At 41.5% G+C, this 21,055-nt stretch overlaps 1 protein-coding gene across 1 annotated transcript in view; it reads right to left on the bottom strand.

The window, feature by feature from the left end:
• Positions 1-20,740, bottom strand: part of B3GALNT2 (beta-1,3-N-acetylgalactosaminyltransferase 2) — a 28,179-nt gene extending 7,439 nt beyond the window's left edge. The window contains exons 1-6 of the mRNA XM_063151609.1: positions 20,596-20,740; positions 8,494-8,641; positions 7,121-7,221; positions 5,846-6,039; positions 4,770-4,865; positions 171-281 (exon numbers count right to left, since the gene is read on the bottom strand). Coding sequence (XP_063007679.1) covers positions 171-281; positions 4,770-4,865; positions 5,846-6,039; positions 7,121-7,221; positions 8,494-8,641; positions 20,596-20,689 — 744 coding nt within the window. The 5' untranslated portion in view covers positions 20,690-20,740. The remainder of the gene's footprint in view (positions 1-170; positions 282-4,769; positions 4,866-5,845; positions 6,040-7,120; positions 7,222-8,493; positions 8,642-20,595) is intronic.
• Between the last annotated feature and the right edge of the window lie 315 nt (positions 20,741-21,055).

Raw genomic sequence — 21,055 nt, 5'->3', positions numbered from 1 at the left:
AGTGTAATTTTTTTGCAAGAAGGCAAAGCAAAACTTCTTTTCTGAGACAAAAGGAGAAGCCCAACTAAATTAATGATTTACACAGAGAAACACAGGAAAATAAAATGCTAAATTCTCAACAGTTATAGGAAAAATAGAAACATGGTGGAAAGGAAGGTGAGGGGACTCACTGTAATGACTCTGAAAACACCTCCTCCATCATTCACCATCACTTTATGAAGGTTTCTTGAAACCAAGCCCTGAAGATCCTGGCTCTCCCACACAATGGTACCTTCAAAACTCTGGTAAGAGAGCAAAATACAGTTATGCAGGTATACAAAGACTTTAAAAAATGGAAGTCAAACAGATTGGGCTCATTAAAATTATTTTACAATAGTCAACTTCACACAAGATTTAGCTTGAGCGCATAACATAAATGTTTTACTTACACCTCAATAAAAATAAATTACACATAAATGAAACAGATCTGTGAAACTCAGTAACATGTAATCATTCTTCTAAGACTAATCATTAAGACTATATTAACTTTTAACAGGAGCATAGCATAAAAGACTTTGGCTTTCTAAAATCATCAAAACAGCATTTAAAGGTGACCCAAAGTGAGTTTTTAAAAATCAAATGTAAAATCTGCGTTACAAAGGGAATACATTAAAACAGATTTGGAAACAAGCTCAGCTTTTATCGTTATCTGCCAAACAGAAATCAGAGACTGGATCCTGACACCAGCAAAACTCAAAGAAAAATACGGCCACCTTTATGGCAGCAAAGGCATCATAAGCTACTGTAGGACTCACAGAAGTCTTACCTCACATCTTGGCTAGTAAGGAAGAAAAAGACAAGTGAATAACTTCAAAATTTTCTGGTTCTAACAGTCAAATTAGGCTATGCCACTCCATGTTTTACATATGTATATAAATATAAAATATATATATGTGTGTGTGTGTAAATTCTTGCATTTGAAAGGACTTAATCTCAACTTTAAAATGACAACCCTTGAGAACATGCAAAGGAACAGACGGTAAGTGGTACAAGTAAGAGTATTGGTAGAATCTTATTTTTAAAAAATTTTAAAGCAATTTCTCCCTTATGGAAGGTAGGGTTGTTATACTCCTGACTCCCAGATGAACACATTCCATTTTGTCTCTCCCACTTTTATAGGAAACACACTGGTTGTTAGTGTGGGTGTTGCAACAGAAAAACAACTTGTTTGTACATGCATCTCTGTTGCTGTAGGAAGTCTGTTTACTTATACCAACCTCTAATCTCTTCCCCATTTTATCTTCCTTGTACACTAGAAACCTTCTCTAAAAATCCTTCAGCTACTGAAACACCTTTAAGTCTAGATTATAGTTCAGCTTACTTTATTGCTTTCTTCTGGAAGTAGGTCTTAGGATCTGCAGCAGCCTCAGTGTTTAATGACAGCTGTGTGTGTACTTCAGAAGTCTCTCATCTATTATTTAAAATGCCAGGTTTATAAGCTAATAATGGAGCTAGCCAGTGTTTATTCAAGCCTGACTTCCATGCTCAATACCTTCCCCTTGTTTCACAGAATCACAGAATAAGCTGAATTGGAAGGGACCCATAAGGATCATCCTATCCAACTCCTGACCCTGCAGGATCATTCCCAAATCACACCCTCTGCCTGCAAGCATTGACAAAGCTCTTCTCGAACTCTTGGCTTGATGCTGTGACCACTTCCCCGGGGAGCCTATTCCAGTGCCCAACTACCCTCTGGGTGAAGAATCTTTTTCTAATATCCAGCCTAAAACTTCCCTAATGCAGCTTCAGGCCATTTCCTGTCCCTGTTCACCACAGAGAAGAGATCAATACCTGCCCCTCCTCTTCCTCTCATGAGAAAGTTGTAACTGCAGTGAGGTCTCCCTTCAGTCTTCTCCAGGCTGAACAGACCAAGTGACCTCAGCTGCCCCTCAAATGCCTTCCCCTCAAGGCCCTTCACCATCTTCATTGCCCTCCTTTGGGCACTCCCTAACAGTTCAGTTTCTTTCTTACATTGAAGCTGCCCCCAGCACTCGAGGTGAGGGTGCCCCAGTGCAGAGCAGAGCAGGACAATCCCTCTCATGCCTGGCTGAGGATGCTGTGCCTGAATGCAGCATCAGGACGTGGCTGGGCCTCATGGCTGCCAGGGCACTGCTGACTCATACTCAGCTTTCTGCTGTTTGCTTAATTATTTCTCACTTATCAAAATAAATGAACCAATATTAAGACTTTTCCTAGTGGCTCAATTTCTCTTTTTGCAGTGACTGTCATCTCCCATTCCAATGTTTTTTGCTGTAGGGATTGGGCTCTAATCACACTTCAGTGTCCTCTTTATAGACACAACCTCTGGAAAGTTGTTTAGTGAACAGGAGAGTGCTTTAGGAGCAAGAGTCCTTTCATGCCTCAGCAAGCAGAAACATTACAGTTTTCACCACTGACTATTAGTGATACTGACTTTAAATGTACCAGGAGTCTTAATCAGTTACTACCAGTGAACCTCAGTGTAAGGTGTCCTAAGGCTGCAAGCTATCATTATTTTCTAGGTTGAGAGACTCGTAAGCAAATTTTTTAATGGCTTTAGCCCTCAGCTATCCTTACTCTAAGCCAGTTAATGAAAGCTGAGGCCTGAAAATGCTTCAAGCAAAAACATTAGTGGCACACCTGAGACTACATCATCTGTTTTTCCCCATTGAAATTCCAGCCTTGTTGCTGCCAGAGCGCAGTGGCATTTACAGTGAATACCGAACAAGTGAACTGACATAATGCAGCCCTGCCAAACTCCTTTCCTAATGTTAAACACTGCTGTGCCTTTTGTTCCTCCTACTACTCCCCATCAGTAATACAGAATATGTGCAGTAGAGTCCCATCTTCATGCAAATGGCCCAAGGCTTTTTGACAAAATAAGTGCACTGCTAAGACCTGTCTGTAAGAGTCCTGTTTGTTTTAGTTATCTGCTGGTGCTTCTGCTGTTCTGTGCTTTCAGTGGTTCCAAAGCTGAATAATCGATTCTGTCTCTCACAATCTGGCCTGCCAGATGCTTATTCTAATGCTGCATTTCCTTTCCTTTCCCCAAGACAAGCAGAAAGAGCAGCACTTCAGCTGCAACATGAATGAAGCTCTTCAGCAGTCTGTACAATCCATTGCTTCTTCAAGGTGGAAAGACGGAGAATAGACACTGTCTCAGACAGCATCCTGTGACAATTAAACAGTTCACTAAATTTAGTGCTCTCAAACAAGCAGACAGGAACACGTGGGCATTGCCACCTCTTCTGAATCACTGTGTGTGCTTCAGCATCCTGAGCATCACAGGAGACTGCATGCTGTGCCTAAGCCCTATTAATCTACGTTAGAAACATGGTGTTACCCTGTAAGCATTCAGTGCATGACACACATCAGATTAAGGGAGCCCACACAAAGAAATATATGAATACTAATATTCTTTCTCTCAAGGAAGCATTTCCCATCTGCCTCTCAGGAAAACTGCAACCATTTATAGCAAAATTACAACTGCCTGGAATTTTAGCATCTCAAAACAAAGTCTTACAGGGGAAAGGCTCACCTGATAGACTACCAAATTACTGGGTAATCAATATTCCTTTTAAAAACGTAAAATAAACCCTTAATCATTTTAGTATGAAATTAGATTGCCAAACCATATGCACAAAATACTGCAAGTGGTCTGCTCACCTGAAAGGTCTCCTGCCAGCATAACAACCTGCAGAGTATTCAGTAAACACTGTCTAAGATGAAAAATCAATCAGTCAGCTGCAGATTCCCCTTAAAATTAATAGATTTCCAAATGCACTCATTAGTATAGAGCCAGGGAAATAAATCAGGGAATAAACTGGCCCAAACTGTCCTCTCTTCCCTCTTCAGTCTTTTCTTTCTTCATTCTTTCATAACACAATTTCTTTAGTAATAAAACAACCTAGACTTGAAGACAACTTACAGAAACAGCAGCAAGAGTCCAGGAAAATATTTAAATTAAGGGAATCTGTCTAAAATGGTAGCTGAGATACCTAGTGAGAGATCACTAGTCCACTGAGACCAATTCCTTGTACCTGACAGGGTCTGCTAACTAGAATTCTCCTTCACCAACCTTTATTCATTAAACCTTCACTGTAAAATCATCACGGTATTTTCCTATGGGTATTCTGTTCCTTTTTGCAAAATCATCACGGTATTTTCCTACAATATTCTTCTTTTGTGTTAAATCCTCTTCCTTCCTATGCAGCCACAAGTATGTTCCATATCCCTATACCAAAAACAAACAACTCTGTCACTGCAAACATAACACACAATATCTTGATGTTATGTCCAAGACATCAGATGCAGAAACCTCTTTTCCAGCTGTTCCCTAGAAACCTGAGCCATCCTCCCCTTCCTATCTTGTGTGCTAATGTCTGATAAAGCAGAAGGGGAAAAGAAGCACCACATGTTCTGGTAAACTCTCCCACAGAATCAAAGCAGGTACAGTTTGCAACCAGAAATAGATAAGTTTTCTGAAGTTGCTACTATTTGACAAAGTAATTTTTTATCAATTTATATTTTCCAGGCTTATGTTTTATAACTAGCTGTGATAATAGGATGCTGTAAAACAAATATTGGATTTCAGCATATCCCTGCAACTACTTACCCATTCTGGGATTCTGTGAACTAACATTCTAGAGGTTTTCACTCGCCCTTTTCTGCCTCAAGCCAAGGCCACTTTTATCAGTCAGTCTGCCCAGATGACTTAAAAGAACTGCTGGCAGTTCTGGCACTGCACATACCTCTGGCAAAATGAACTGCTCTACTGGCTTGTACCACAATCTGTTCACCTGCACTCCACAGCTCGGCGGACTAAAGCGAGCACTGAAGATGGCTTCCTGTGAACAACGGGAAAAAAACAAGATTAAAAAAAAACCACAACACACATTAAAAGTGCTACTGCATTATACAGGCCATAAAATGGCTCTTCCATAATAACAAATTACAAAAAGATTCTGTATTGCCAAATTCCAATCTTCGGAAAACAGTTTCCAAGCTCTCTTATGATACCAACTTTTCTCCCTTACTGGAAGTAAAAATCTAATGCAAATAAAATTATCAGACTGAACATTTAGGAACTCTACAATTTAGGAAACATGAACTTGATTACAGTATAACTTTATTTTTATTACGGCTATTATAAACCAAACTCGTTGGAAGTTCATCATGGAAGTCATAGTTTACTGTAGCACAGGCAGAAGTTTTGAAATTGGCCTATCAAATTGAGATAAATGGAATCTATCAAATACAACAATATTGCTCAAAATTTTTTTCCCTCCAAATCACAAAGCTATTCTATCAAGCCCATAACAGCTTGGGACTGAGGGAAATTATCAATGAAGTTTGATTATTATAAGTAAATTGTAACAGTTTCTAGAAATCTTAAAATGTCTTGCCAGAAGACAGACAAGAAAAAATTACAGCTGTCCTGCATCTCTGCTTGAAGACACTAAATACATGTTTCTGCAAGCATTTTAAATATATTAGATAGCTTAATTTTTATTCCTTAATAACTATCAATATTTAGAACACCAAATACAAACAAAAAATTATGCATTGGAATTAAATGTAAGTGCTCTTTCATAACAGCATCTAGATTGACACATAGCACTTGGGGAATTTCATCCTTTTTTCATCCAGGATGTGCCTTGTATATGTATATGAGAATTTAAAATGCAACAGAAGAAAAATATAATTCATAAACTTGTCAGTTAAGTATTTCTCTTCTAACTCACCAACACAGCATGTCACTTTCTTTAAGAACTTAATGCACAGAAAAGAGATATCATGCTTTCAAAAAATAACTACAGCACTCTACCTCATGTTCTGCCTGGTAGAGCTTTACAGTGATGTTCCTCTGGAATCCCACCCCATCAGCCTCATAAAACACCCCAAGGCTGGTGATGACAATGGGGTAAAGCACACGGAAGTTCACACTGACAATTCTGTCTTCAGACAGCACAGAAGGGATGTCCTCAGGGAGACTGAATGCTTCAATTTCCTGATTCAAAACTGAATGAAAAGGAAAGGCCAGAGGTAAGGGGAGAAAAGTTCATAGTTCCTGGACACACACAAAGCACACTGCCCGCATGCAAAGCATTCTGGTTAATTAGCATGGCTAGCAAGTGCACAAGGATAATCAAACACTGGAGTGAAAGAAAATACAATGGGCTGCACATTGCAGCAAGAAAAATTTCAGTGATACAGCAATCTGCAGGCTAATAGCAATTGCAGCTCAATGCCTACATATCCACTGGGCAAAGATTAGAAACACAATAAATCCACAGCAGGAAGACAAAAATGCTATTTGACTGCATGAATACATGTATATTAGCATAATAAAATAATTATTCATGTATCAAAATGGCACACACCTCCACTTAATTCAGCTGTCTGCTTTTCGGCATTATCGCCTACCTAAGCCCTGAGGTACCGTTTATACTCAGAAACAGAGGATGTTGTCATTCAAAGAGAAAGTAACAGAAATTACATTTTGTGTTCAATCATGGCTCAGGTACCTAGCAGTCCTCAGTTAACTTGTATTAAAGAGCAAGAATGAAATAAAATCCAAAAGGAGACAGGAGAAATATACAATTTTAGTTAGGAATTTTTGTATGGTATTTAAATTTTTCCTCCATTTTACACTTCTTAATTGTTTTCTCTCTAAAGCAGAATCAAAAACCAATCAGCCAGACCTGCTTAGAGAATTCACTTTGTCACCAGAGAAGTCCATCTGACACTCAAGACTGTCACCCTGCTATTTTATTCACATTTGACACTATGCCAGGTCATTTTGTCTCTCCAACTTCATTTAACACATACTTCAGGTAAAAATGTATTGTACATGGGAGAGACTGTCTGGTGACACAAGAAAAATGCAAATCCATTAGAAGTCAATGGACAGCCCTTCACATGCCCAGAAATCTCTCCCTTTCTGGCCTGCACATAGTACCTACAGGAAGGTTATGCAACAAGTTCTAGGAGGTATTTGTTTTCAAGACTAGCTGTCTCAATGAAACTCCTCAAACCACTCTCAGGAGAGATGACTAGCTCTAGTTCAGACCACAGAATTTTTAAAAGTCAACTTCTATACCTGGGTTGCTGATGTTCAGAAGTTTGCAGGAGTAGGGGTCTTCTCTGTCCTTCACTGGCACAGCACAACCATGCGCACCTATTATAAACTTCACAAGGACACTAAAATAATTTGCTTTTATTAACACCAGTTCTCTTCCCTCCTCCCTCCATCTTCAATAAACTTAATTTTATCACCATGACCTGCCTTTCACAGGGTTAAGATTTTGAACCTCTTAAAAATCAGCAATGACAGTTGGTATGCAGAGCAACCACACAAATCCCCTCATAGGAGCTCAATTCCAAATCCACAGTAACATTTTACATTATGAGGTCACAAGAAGATTGGCAGCTAGAAATGAGATACAAGACAGCTAGCACACTAAACAGAAAAAAGACCTAAGGCAACACCGAAGGATCCCAGAGACCTGCCCCTGCTAGCTCAGGTTTGTTAGTTAATTCAAGATTGTTTAAATACTACGCATTCAAACGTCAATGAAAAAAATAGTAAGAAAAAAGACACATAAGCATCAAAGGAGGAACAAGGATTCCAGACTGTCTGTTACAATGAAATATTTCAGCTTTGGGCTGTAGCAAAACAAGAGGTTCCTCTCCAGCTCCAATCATGGTTATTCCTTAGTAGGAAGACATCAAGTAAGCACAATGAGCAAGGATCCACCTTTGCCTATCTTTTCACCTAGCAGCTAAATGTCCTCCCAGAACTCCATATAAGCTATGAAAGGTCACTTTTTAGATGACGGAGGTGGCTGTGCTGCACTCCAGGCTGCATGCTGACACAAATCTGGGAACAGCAAAATGCTCTCAGTGCAAGGCAGGTACCAAGGTGTGAGGATGGCAGCAGCATTTCTGGGGACAAACTGCTGCAGAGTTTCTCAGCAAAAACAGACCTGTCTGTACATATCAGGTCTATGCAAGGAATCAGGAAGTGCCACTCACACTGCAGCAGTTTGGTGCACCTGGTTCAGTAGGAAATAAACCTGAACTTTACAGCTGAGGCTGTTTGCAAGAGCTTTTGTGGTTCTCTCACCAAATGCAATCCTGCCTGCTTTCAAAAATCCTAGATTACCAAGGATTCAAGCTGCACACCATACATTACAACACAAAAAACAGAAAGGCTTATACATCACTAATAAACAGTGGCAAGTAATTGCAAAAGCAAACAGCAGTGTATAAAAAGTAGTTACAGCCCCCAGGCAAGAAGTATTCTTATATACTATTAAGCAAACTTTTAAAAAAATCTATCAGAATACAAGATGCTAAAAAACAAACAAACGAATAAACTAGGAAACACTTTAAAACAAAAATTATTAAAACAAGATATTTCAGCATGAGAGCCCTGCCCCCCTGGCCAACCCACAGAACAGGGAAGGTTACCGTTGGCTCAGGGCAGGATGTTCTTTCAGGTGCTTGAACCAAGTGCTCCTTATAACCCTGCGGAGCTCGTGATTGTGCCGAGCTGACAAAACCCCCACAACAACATCATAGTGCTTCAGCTTCCATTGAGGAAAGAGGGACAGCGGACCTACAAGGAGAAAGTGACAAGTATTTACTTTATGCACCTATTACTACAAGCCTGAGTTGCAAGCAATAATTAATTCCAGCCTTCCAGAACTTAAAGGGGGCTTACAAAAAGGAGGGTGAGCAATGCAGACAGTGACAGGACAAGGGAAAGGGTTTTAAACTAAAGCAGGGGAGACTGAGATTAGATGTTGGGAGGAAATTCTTTATTCAGATGGTGGTAAAACACTGGAAAAGGTTGCTCAGAAAAGTTGTGGCTAACTCAGTCCTGGGAATTGTTCAAGGTCAGGTAGGATGGGGCTTTGAGCAACCAGGTCTGGTGGGAGTCATCCCTGCCCACGGCAGGGGAGTTGAAATTAGATGATCTTTAAGGTCCCTTCAACCCAAACCATTCTGAAATTCTGTGATTAAAGGACATCTCAAAAGCAAGAGAACTGAAACACTAAAAACAAGCAGCAGTATTACTTTTGTATTCTTGGTTCAGAATCAGAGAAACATTTTCAATACATCAAAACCCTCACTCACATGCCCATTTTCCCTGTGCTTCCTAAAGTTGCTGGGACCACCTTTCTGCCTCACAGTTTCAGTGTGGGATCTCAAGGACCATTACTTCTAACCTTTTGAAGTGGAATACCACTCTGCCTTCACACAGGGTGTTACATCCCTACACAGGAATGCTCTGGCTTTATTCAAAGCTGGATGCCACTGCCAATACTTGTAATCCAGGATTTAGCTTGTGCTGTTTTAATTTAGAGATCATGAAACCTGAACTTGATTTCAAGCAGGATTATGACCAGATAGAGACCTGAGAAGCTCTGATTTAGAGCCTGTAAACAGTCAGGCAAGTAGCTAAAGTGAATTTGCTTCGTTTAATCTATCCGACATCCTAGAGTTAAGACAGATTTGTATTTAACTTTAGCAAAGGATTACTTCCCTCTCATCTCACTATGTTTTTCACTGGGCTGCAGATAAAGAAAACAAATGTAAGTGGTGAGTGCACTTTAAACAACTGCGTATAGCACAGACAAGATTTTTTAGAATCTAATTAAGAGACTAAAAACACTGCCAAGTCTGTATTGTGAACTCCCACTAGAAAGAGTTGATTTATTATCCAGACTCCACCTTCTGTACCAGCACTCCCTTTCTCCACTTTGAAGTTGAATAGATGGGTTCTTTTACATTGCTCACAAACCCAGGACCTCACAGCATGTGCCACAAAAACTGCTGTGCCAAATCCCAGCAGACATCCATCTAGCCTTACATCCCACTGTCAGTGTTCAGCAGGCAATGGAGAGGCCATGGTCTTGCTCTGTTCCATGCTGAATCAATATCAAGATTTCAAGATTTTTTTGTTGATGTTCTTTAGGACTATTTCCAAAAGCCAAATAAAACTGCTCTGGAATTGATTCTCAGAACAATGCAAAAGCAGAAAAACTACAGTGATGTTTCCACAGGTAACCTTTCCCATTCTATTTCCCACTAAATATTTTAGTTCTAATTATGCAAACACTGATTTTCTCTAAGAAGGTTAAGTTCCACCATTATTTAAATGAAAGCAGCTACAAGATTATCAACTACTTAAGCTGAACATTAACCTATTAAGAGAAGCTTCCATCAATTTAGGCTCAGAACAACTTAAAATCCCAAGCAATGAGCCATTAGTTACAGTCTTCATTTTTTCACTGAAGTTACTGTTGCACCTCTTACAACAACAACCATAACTGAGTTGATGGTGAGGTTTAGGAATAAGATTTGTTTGCTACAGAGCAGCAAATCTAGTGCCCTATATAATACCTGAAGAAACTTTTAAGTCAAACACACTGTTCAATCAAAATACCAATTTAGTTTTCCTCTATACAAGTAAATATAATTTATCCAGAGGCTCTGCATGTCCTCATACATAGCCAGGTCATTACATAGCCAAGAATTACCAACTCTCCAAGACAGCAGAGCTACATGAGACAGACATATGTTTATAAAGTACAACACTATAGCAAATCCCTGCTTACACATCCCTTTTTTTCCCTTGTTCTTCATCAATCCTTTGATTATTCTTCAGCCTTAATTCCAAGCCTTGCAGTATAAAGTTCATAGGTCTAATATGACTACTAGACTTGTGGACTGCAGATGAGGTACTGTTTGCACAGATTTCTTTTTTAAGACATCACTTTTAACAAGAAGCAGAACCATCCCACTAAATCAAAATTAAAGAAAAATAAAACTAAGGGCACAAGTGACTTGACTCAGAATAGCATAAGCTAGCTTGAATGAATTAAAAAAAAAGACAAACTAAAAATAAGCTACTCAAATCAAATATACTTTTAATTAGTTTCTGTTTTAAAATGAGTGAAGCTTTTCCTTATGAACCATCCACATGGGAACAATGTTAATGTAACAGATGCTTCAGAATTAATATCCTATTACTTTCTGAACAGCATTGCAGTGGTCTATATGCAGAAGATTGTCTGTCTTCTCTGTCCCAAGAGTTATGTAATTTTACTTTTAAAACCACTGAAAATGAGAAAAAAAAAAAGCAAGCTTACTTTGACAGAATAGACAAAACATTTTTTTGCTTGTTAGTAAAGATTTCTACTTCCTATAGAAAAATAGGAATAATGCTAAGATTTCAGGAAAATAGATTCATATGTGTTTCTTTGAACTTGCACTATTTTAAAAAAGGTAGATAAAGTGAGAAAAAAAACTAGAGCTATTATTAATTTATAAGAATAATTCCAATATGAGCATAAATATTTTCTGATGCAGCCTAATTTAAGAGAAAACATTGCTGACCTCAAAGTCAACAGTGACAATTTAGACAAGCAATCAATACTTGCCACTGAGGACCAAAGCTATTTATCTTCCATTCTATTTCTGTGCAGTTTTAGACCAAAATTTTCAATGTTGGACTGTATCATATCATATACATTGCTCTCACCTGGAACTGCTTGTGCAAGTCAATTACACCTCTATATTTTCTGATTTCAAAGACAAGAAAAAAAACTAAATTCTGTAGTTTGTGAAGGGGGTGAAAAAAAGGAAAAGAAAAAAGCTACACATTAAATTCCATTATAAACCCTAAAAGTGTTGCAGACCAAAGGTATGAAAAAGGAGAGGAAGCTTTCCAACCCAGAGGTCACTGTCTACCTTGCTTTTGAACCCTTACTTATTCCAAGTTGCACCTTGGTTGCATTACTTACACCAGGACTTCTCAGTAGAACCTGAGATAAATACACAAAGCCTACTTGTTAATCCACAGCAAAACCTACAAACACATGAAAGCAAGCAGCTGCCAGCAGTACTTGTGTCAGCTCTAAGCTACCAAGTCCAGTCTGTCACTACCTTGTGTCACATTGTTCATGGTAAGCTCCTACTGAAGCTTTCTTGGGCTCTGCTATTTGTAAGGACTGGCTTCCACACAATTCTCTGACATGTGACCACACTTGTACTTTTATTGGTAAAGATTTTCACCTCAGTATCAGCTTCAGGAGGCTTTCACAGGATTCTCAGGCACCAATTTTCATGAAATGGGTGAAAGTGCTGGTGAGGCTTGACTGAGAACCAGCAACAGACCAAAATCAACAGGTGCATATGCAGAGTACAAAGCTGTGCCATTAGAAGACACAACTAAAGATGCAGAGGTGTGTGTCCTGTTGAGCTGGCCATGGAAAGAGGTCACCACTGACAGGCAGTCTGCTGACCCTGCTCAGATTTTAGCCACCTCAGCAGCAGCCAACAGCTCTTGAAGGTTTTCAAAACCCCAAACTACAAAGATGAACATGCACCTCTTCTTCCCATGAGACTGATTCTCAATAAAATGTCAAATTAGGCTGTTAATTATATTTGCTTCATTATAAGGAGATGAAAAGAGTGAGAGATCATTTAGCTTGATTTTGTCAACAAACACAGTCTAGCTAAACATATTTCTATTGATGAGTCCCCAATCAACTACTAAATTTGCCAGTTATTTTCAGTGAAATTTGACATAATATGTAGTCCATAAAGTGACTGAGTCTCCACATTTCAAGCAACTGGAGTGGACAGAGAAAAGACTCATCAGTGCTGCACTGAGAAACACAGCAGCGTAGGCTTACTTGCAATATCAGGCACCAGAGCACCTCCACTGGACACAGCTAAAATAAGTAAGCTCCACAGAAAGCTGGGCTTTGTGTCTTCTGCTACCAATGCAGCTTTTTTCTTTTTTTTTCTTCCTGAATAAATCAATGAATGGAACTAAGTAGGCCAAGCAGAAGTTATTCAGAATATTCTCAACTAATCCACTTCATAAGATAAGCAACAGTCCTCCAAAATAAAAAACCCCACACATTTTTATCTCTGCCTATTCCTGTGATTTTGCAGCCATATTCCTGAGGTTTAATACTTTTTTCTTCTCTGCTGCTTTGCTAAAGATCCAAACAAACACGACGGAAGGAATTAACTCAATATAAAGATTTGTATTCACAGAATGCTGACACACACAGAGAAAAAGAACAAACCGAAGAGCAAAAGCAGCTCTCTCCCCCTTTTAATCTACTTCACTTAAAGTAATCTGCTACAGCTCATCTGCATTACATGTTCTGCTGCAAGCAGAGCTACCTGACCTCCCTGCAGTGCCGACTTCACCCCAGAGCTACAAAGTGCCAAGATGTGCACCCCTGGTCTCTGCAGCGCTCTGTGAGGCAGGCAAGCTTTTAGACAAGATTTACAGATTCAAAGAACAAAACCTCTGCCGGCAGAGGTTTCTGCTTGTTTTACATCAACAGCATTCCTTAGAAGAAATAGGACAGCAGGGTCCTTCTGAATTGCCAAGTGGCAGTAGTAACAGTGGTGGAGTGATGATACCCTAAAACACCTTAATTATATAATACTTGCACATTTCTAGACAAAACTGGGAACAATGGCTAAAATATCAGTAGAAAAGTCAAAAGAAACAAAGTGAAATTTTTTTCAGCACAAACTGATGCCTCCTTTTCTTTTTTTATTTTGTGGAGGGAAGGGTTGGGGTTGTGGCAGGGCAGGGGAAGCAGAGTATAGCACCTTTACCTGATGAAAATCAGCCACCAATCCCTGCTGCCATGGAGCAAAAGTCTGCTCCCAGGGAAGGCTACTTGCTCTCTTCTGGCTGTTCTACTCTGGGCAATTTACAGGATAACTGCTGAAAACCTTAATTCAGCCAACTCTGGCAGAATTGGCCTCTTTGCCCCCTGTTCCAGTGCCAAAATACAAAAATACAATGCCATGCCACTCATCAGCAGTTCGCAATGTCTCAGACATCTGTCTACAGAATAACTGAAAACCCTAAAAAAACCCTCAATTAATTTGGAAAATAACATCAGCTTATTTTGTGCCCATCAAAAGTTAGGGGATTGTTTTATGTTGGGGGTGGCCTATCCATGAATAGCCATGTCATACAAAGATCTTACAGATGAAGGGTGGGGCTCCACTGGCATTTGAGGCAGGACTGCACATCTCCTGCCAATGCCAAACCTGACCTGCTGAGTTTCAGTTGCCAAGGCCCCCAGTCTGTAAGTCTTTACATGCCTACAAAAGATGAAATAACTTTGTGACCAAGCAGGCTACTCCCTGACAGACAGGGCTACCAGATTTCAGACAACATTCTTTCTTAAGAAATTCCCATATTTTAGCAAAACTTCACCTTGTAGCTTGTTCCCACATTTTGGTTCCATTAGGCCAGTGCCTGAAGAAGTACATGCTGTGCCACAGGACAACAGATGGCATACAAGCAGACTCTAGAAAATGCTGGGCTTTAATCTGTTGCATAATTGTTCACTAGTAGAAGACTGACTCTCACAAATCCAAGTGGGCCAATTTTTAGCTGCCACCCCCCCCCCAGAAACGTAACAGGAATAACAACTTAAAGGGCAGCAGCATCAGCAAAGCAGCAGCAGATTCCCCAGAATGTGTGGGGCTTTCTGATTAGTCCCTGTAGCTGAAGCCCGACACTGAGTAACTTCCTACTCAATAAGATTTGTGCCATCAATTAAAACACACAATTAGCAATGAATCCACCTGGAGTGCTAAAAGCAGGTCTGTCTGTTCCTTCTCAAGTTTCTGAGGTCATTTTATAATTAGCATTTATCTAAGACTTTTACAAAAAATTAACTAAGCTTCCTACTCATGAACTTTCTTTGGATAGCACTTGTTTGTAACCAGTTAGACAAGGATTTCAATTAAACCTAAAAGCATGTTCCTGCACAAATCTTGTTCAGAAGTGTGAATTACAGTCTCATTAACTGATGAACAAAAAAAAAAAAGCAGGAAGCCACTGAAAACAGGACACTAAAACAAAGGCCTTTGGTCTCAGGATTGATCCTATTTATTTTTTTTCAAATTACTAAGTAGCTCCTACAAGAAGTGTACTCAATCTTCTGTGACACCAAGGTAAATGCGATCATGAGCACAGGGAAAGTCTGAACACTGCACAGGGAGAGACACAACTCAGGGCCAAGAATGCAGGCAAACTACAGGCCTTTCACAAGGGGTGGTTAAAAGGAAGACTTTATTACAGAAGGTACTTCCTAGAGAGGAAGAAAATGGATTGAGTGAAGACTGGAACACTGTTTACATTTAAAGCCATCTGACCTAAAGATAAAAAACCAAACTGTTTTCTAGAAATATTTTCTATTTCTGGAACTGTTTTCTATTTTCCACTACAGGTTAGAAGTACCTGAAGTGCTCAAGTTAAGAAAGCAAAGGTTTAAAACAGACACCTTTGACCCCTATGGTTACATGCTGAAGACATACTTGAAGGAGGACAAAGACCCTTTTGACTGAAAGGCTTAAGAATTAAAGGGCATAAACCAGGTGCAAGTAGTAAGGTCAGGCTAGAAATGAGAACGTAATTTTAATCAGGACAACAAGCCTCTGGAACAGCCTCTTCCTATGACTGCCAGAAATCCAAGTGAACAGACAAAAAGCCACCCTGAGCACTCACTAAATAAATGTAGGCTGCCCACCTGCCATTTTATGACAGAAACCAAGAGCTGCTTAATAGAAATAGTAAGCACAATTGATGGCTGGGAATGTCTATTCCAATCTTGTGTGAGTGAGTCAATGAAGCCAAGGTAAATAATCACTAAAACAGGTTATCAACTTTTTGACAGATTTCCATTTGAATGTGTGGTGATGATTATTTGGGAGGGTAATTAAACTCCTCAAATACAGAATTGCTCTTCACTCTGTCTTTGACCTCTACTGGTAGCTAATTCTGCAGCTGTTGAGATAGCACTCAACTATTGTACACAACTACACAGAAATGCCAGAGAATATAGAAATTACGCATTTTTATGTCACAGCTATTGCAAAACACTGCCCCAAGATAAGATTTACTTTTTATTCACACCAGGGATTCCAGGTGATAGGTAGTAAAGAGCAGCTGGAGTAGTAAACAAGGAAAAAAATTACTCAAGAGAAACAAGACTGGCCTTATCAGGCACTACCAGATCCTCTTAAGTAGCTTCAGATTCAAGAAGCCTTTTAAGAAATTTAATAAATTTTAAAACATTTCTTTCTTTTGTATACGAAGTCACTAATGTTCCTAAAACTCTCTGAATAATAAAAAAATACAACACAGAAGACATCTGAGGTCCCTTGGCTCATCCTTTCTTCTGCCAAGGCAGCCATACCTACACCTTGTACATTTTGTGGTACTTTGAAGGCTAAGAGACAGATTCTTCCTTAAATACCATGCAAGGATTGGGCCTACAAAAAGACAACACATGTACAGTACTGAGCGTTTTCCTACAGATGACATATGTTCTTATTTTAGAGGAGGCATCGTTATTCCTCCCCTCAGCATGAGCACATTACTCAGTAGTAACTTTACAATAGCATTTATTTACAACTAAATAAACCCTGCACAGAAACCATACACTTGCTCTTTCAGTGTTAAAAACCCCACTTCCTAAAAATCCTAGGTCTCCTAACACTATCCAATGCAGCATGGTTTTACAGCAATGAACATCAACTCCAATAACAACTGTCTGAAACAGGGGAACTCTGAAGAGCAAAGCTGCTTCTCTCGTTTCCCAACTTCCCAGTTCCTCCCCCTCCTCAGGGCTGCTCTACCTCAGGAATTCCCATCAGCCTCTCTGGAATGAGCTGGGCAGTGAAGTGTCCCCTGACTGGAGCAGGCACCAGCCCCACCACGGGTAAGGCGAGGGTGACACTGCCCATGGGGAGGAACTCCTGCTGCCTGACCAAGGAGGGAATGACAGCAGCAGTAATCAGCCACCCCCGGACAGGCCTGGAACATTCCTTACCTGAACTGTACCCTGAGTGGAACACACTCCATAGTCACTGGATTTTTGAAAACTCCAGCAGTTACCAACCAAGGCTCAGGGTTGAAATTTATGGATGACTAAAGCCAAACATCTGAAGAACCCTAAGAACTGGTCCTGAGTGAAGCCTTTGGCTCTCCTGTACCACAGCAGGCTATGCAGGATGTCAGTGACTCCCTGAGCAGGATGTCTCTCGGAGCTCACAGATGCTCTAGTTTGCAAAGTTCTGAGGATCAGCATCCAAAATTGATGAGAGGGCCTGGGCAGTAACCTTACATTCCTTGAGGCTCAACTCTTTCCCACTGAGAAATGCCAAGATATTTGAAGTGAGTGTTTCACTGAACTCCAGGGGAATTTTTAACAGGTATACTTCTATACATTGATACCCATAAATCCCTGTATATAAATATATCTCTTTCTGTCAGTGTGCATGCATGTGTGGGCTGACTTAGATACTCTTCTGCCAGTGTAGCATGAATGTTGTTGTCTGGGATGTATAACCAAGTCACTGTAGCAATTACAGTAAATCAAATCACTTTGTAAATGTTAAATTAGTGAATTATTAAGTGCTGCTAAATCCTTTAGATCATTGACTAAGTCTGAGACTAAGACTGGACCTAGCTGCACCTCAGCTCCATAAGGAGTTTAGAAAGTAAGGGGGTCCACTCTGAATCTCATGACTCAACAGGAGGGTCTCCCTTACCCTTTTAAAACATCTTCAGCCTCTGTGCAAATCATTCTAAATGAATTCTAACTTGATTCTTCCTTCCTTTCTCAATCCATGAGGCTATTTTTTCTTTTTTTTTTTTTTTCCTCCCCCGGATCCTCCTCCCCGTCCCACTGCAGGGCTGGGGAGCAGCAGGAAATAAGTGAGTTGGCTGCAAGGTGCTTAGTTGTGAGCTCAGGTTAAATTCAGAGGATACCTGGGTTTGCTACTACCTTTGATGGTGATTCTTTAAGCAACCTAAACCACTCATTTGTGACAAATTGGCATATTTGACTGGATGTCAAACAGAAGCACAGATTACTTAGGAAAGCACAGAATAAGTCCAAGTTTCAAATTCTCAGAAGAACAGGGTTGTGTTAACTGGCATGATTGTACAGCTGTGAAATGACAGCTGAAGGTGGCTGTCAGATAAAGGATGGAAAAGGAATTATTTACAAAATGCTGGCAACCTGGTTAGAAGCTGCTTATCAAGATAGCAAGAATAACAATAGAAGGGTACTATACCTAAAGGAAGAAATAAAACTCCTAAAGGCAACTGAATTAATACTGCCTTTGAAAATGGAGCACCTGCAAAATCAGTTAAAGGAAGAAAATTAGAAAAAAAAAAAGTTGGAGGAAAACATCAGATTTATGTTTATGTGGGCTTTCCATCCTCCTGACATTGTATAGGTTAAGAAATTAATTGTACCCCCTGAGGAATGGAATGGGAACATATGGGATGACCCTGATGGCAGCAAACTGAGGAAAGCTGATTCTTTGCTTCCCTCAGATTCCTACAAACATGAGCTCAGACCCATCACTAAAGCAAATCCTGATGGCCCTCAACAACTGACAAAATTCCACACAGATACAGGAGCACAAATTTCAATATTAATGCAACAGGATGCTGAGAAGCTGGGTGTACAGCTTGGACGGCACAGAGTTAAAACCACTGCAGTGAATGGAGCAAGTGTTATTCACCAAACCAAGAGTTTGGTGAGTAATAATTTATTAAGTTAAAAAAGTTAATTTATGGCTCTGGGCGAGAAGCAAATGTTGCCTACTTGCTTTGCAGTGGAAGATCACAATGGAACTACTTTGGCTTTTGGTCTTTTGGTATTTTGAATATCCAAGCTTGGTGCCCAGCAGTCGGCTGTGTGTGGTCCTTTGGTTCAAATCCTGAAATCCTGCCCCTAAACCTGACAGAAACCAGGGGGTACAATGCAAGTACTTCATGCAGTCCCTGCACTCCCAGTCCAAAGACTACAAAAAAAAAAAAAAAAAAAAAAAAAAAAAAAAATAATAATAATAACAACAATTAATGGATACTTTGAGGTACTGGAGGAAACATACACCTAGATTTCCTATCATTTCTCACCCTCTGTACTCACTTTTAGGAAAGGAAAATCACTTTGTAAATTAGTCATTGATTAAGTGCTGCTAATTCATTTAGATGCAAACCTCTGCTGAAGCTGGAGACCAAGATTGGACTTAGCTGCACTAAGCTCCATCAGGAGTTTGAAAAGCAAGGGGATCCACCCTGAATGTTGCGACTCAACCAGAGTCAACCCTTATCCTTTTGAGTCTTTGGTCTCTGTGTAAATCATTCTAAATTAATTCTAGCTGGAGCTTCCTTGGGACACTTCATCCATGCAGTAAGCAACAGAGAGAACCTCGATACACAAGTTTCTTAAGCTGCTCTTTTACAAATTTGTGTTACTCCTACTTTTGCTAATACCTTTAACAGTGATTATTTAAGTGACCTAAACCACTTATTCACACCCACACCAACTGAGAAACTTCTGGATTTTCTTTAGAAATGCTTACTAGTGGAAAATACATTTACATGGGAAAGGCCATCATGAGATTCCACACTGCTACTTCTAACTCCAAATTAATGCTCTGAAGCTCTGAAATAGCAGTCACAGATCAAGAAAACCAACTAGGCAATTCAAACGTGCATCAGGCTAGAAGTTCAACAATTTTCTCCTTTTTTTTATAAAAGGAAATTGTTTCCTTCCCTTTCTTTTATAATTCAAGTGTGACAGATGCTGATGTGATATGCAAAAGCCAGAATACAGACAGACACCTATACAACCCTGCAGCTTCAGACTATGCAACAGTGCAATTGCTTCTTGCCTATTTGCACTATTAATTGCCACTGGCAATCAGCAGACTCTCGTTTCCTCGCAGCTGTGCACACCCTGCATGGAAACAGGCACCAGTTCAGAGTGTGGGTCCATTAGTGAACAGGCTACTGGGTCACTAAGCACTTCTAAGCACACTCCAAGTAAAAAAAACACCATTACGTGTTCATGTACAGTATTTTCTAATATCGTCAAACAGCACCTGTGGGCAGCTGACAAAAGTTTCTGTTCCAACAGATGTCCGCTTCCTCAGGCATGAGGATCTGTGGCCTGAAAACTACACCTCATTTTATAAGGAGCACAAGGTAAGCCCTCAAGGGTCGGATTTCACTTGTGTTGGATGATACCCGCTCCTATGAATAGCTTTCTGCAGCACAGGGGTTTTAAATCCCGCTGAGGCAAACACGGCGCAGTGCGAAGAGCTATTCCTAGGACCGGGAATGACGCGACACGAGCGGGATCGGTGGGAATTTCTTCCCCACGTGCCTCGGTGGGAGCGGGAGGGCACCGGCGGCGCTCTGAGGCGGGAGCTGCAGCCCCGCTCCCGCGGCAGCCCCGCACCGCCACCGCGCCCGGTGCCCCCGCGTCGGGCGGCGGAGCCTGCGCTGCCCTCCGCCGCTCCACGGTACGAGACGCTCCCTCCCGCCCGACGAACCCCGCGGGCACAGCATCCCCCCGGCTCTCCCCTCGCCTCAGCCCCGTTACCTGCCCCGCCAGCCCCGACCTCTCCGCGCCTGGGGAGAGAGGGTGGAGGAGCCCAGCCCGCCTCGCTGCCCCAGGCATCGGCCGCCGCCCGCCCCTCTCCTACCTGCCGGGTGGGTCCCGGGGCAGCTCAGCAGCAGCCAGAGGTGCAGCGCGACCCCGACCACACAGGGGCACAGCAGCACCAGCCAGTTTCGCATTGGCCGCCGCAGCCGCCGGCCCCTTCTCCTTCGCGCCGGCCTCTCCCAGCGGCGCCGGCGCGACGGCCCGGCTCGGCCGCCCGCGGCTCCTCCCCGCTCGGCCGGGCCGGGCTCGGCTGCCCCGCGGCCGCCGGGAGCTGCAGTCCCGCCCCGGCCCGGGCGGGCGGCGGCGGCGCGGGCGGCGGCGGCGGCCGCCTACAGCCCCCACAATGCCGCGGGGCGCCGAGGGAGCGCGGCGGCTCCGCGCGTCTCACATGGCGGGGGCGCGGGAGAGGGGCCGGCGGTGGCGGCGCGTCCCCCTCACGGAGTGCGGCTCTCCGAGAGCGCCCGGCTGCCCTCGGCCGCGGGGGAAAACCCTCCCCGGGA

Source organism: Melospiza melodia, chromosome 3 (genome assembly GCF_035770615.1).
Source record: "Melospiza melodia melodia isolate bMelMel2 chromosome 3, bMelMel2.pri, whole genome shotgun sequence".
NCBI classification, from domain to species: Eukaryota; Metazoa; Chordata; class Aves; order Passeriformes; family Passerellidae; genus Melospiza; species Melospiza melodia.
Note: the sequence above shows the minus strand (reverse complement) of the source record. Positions and strands in the feature narration are given on the sequence as shown.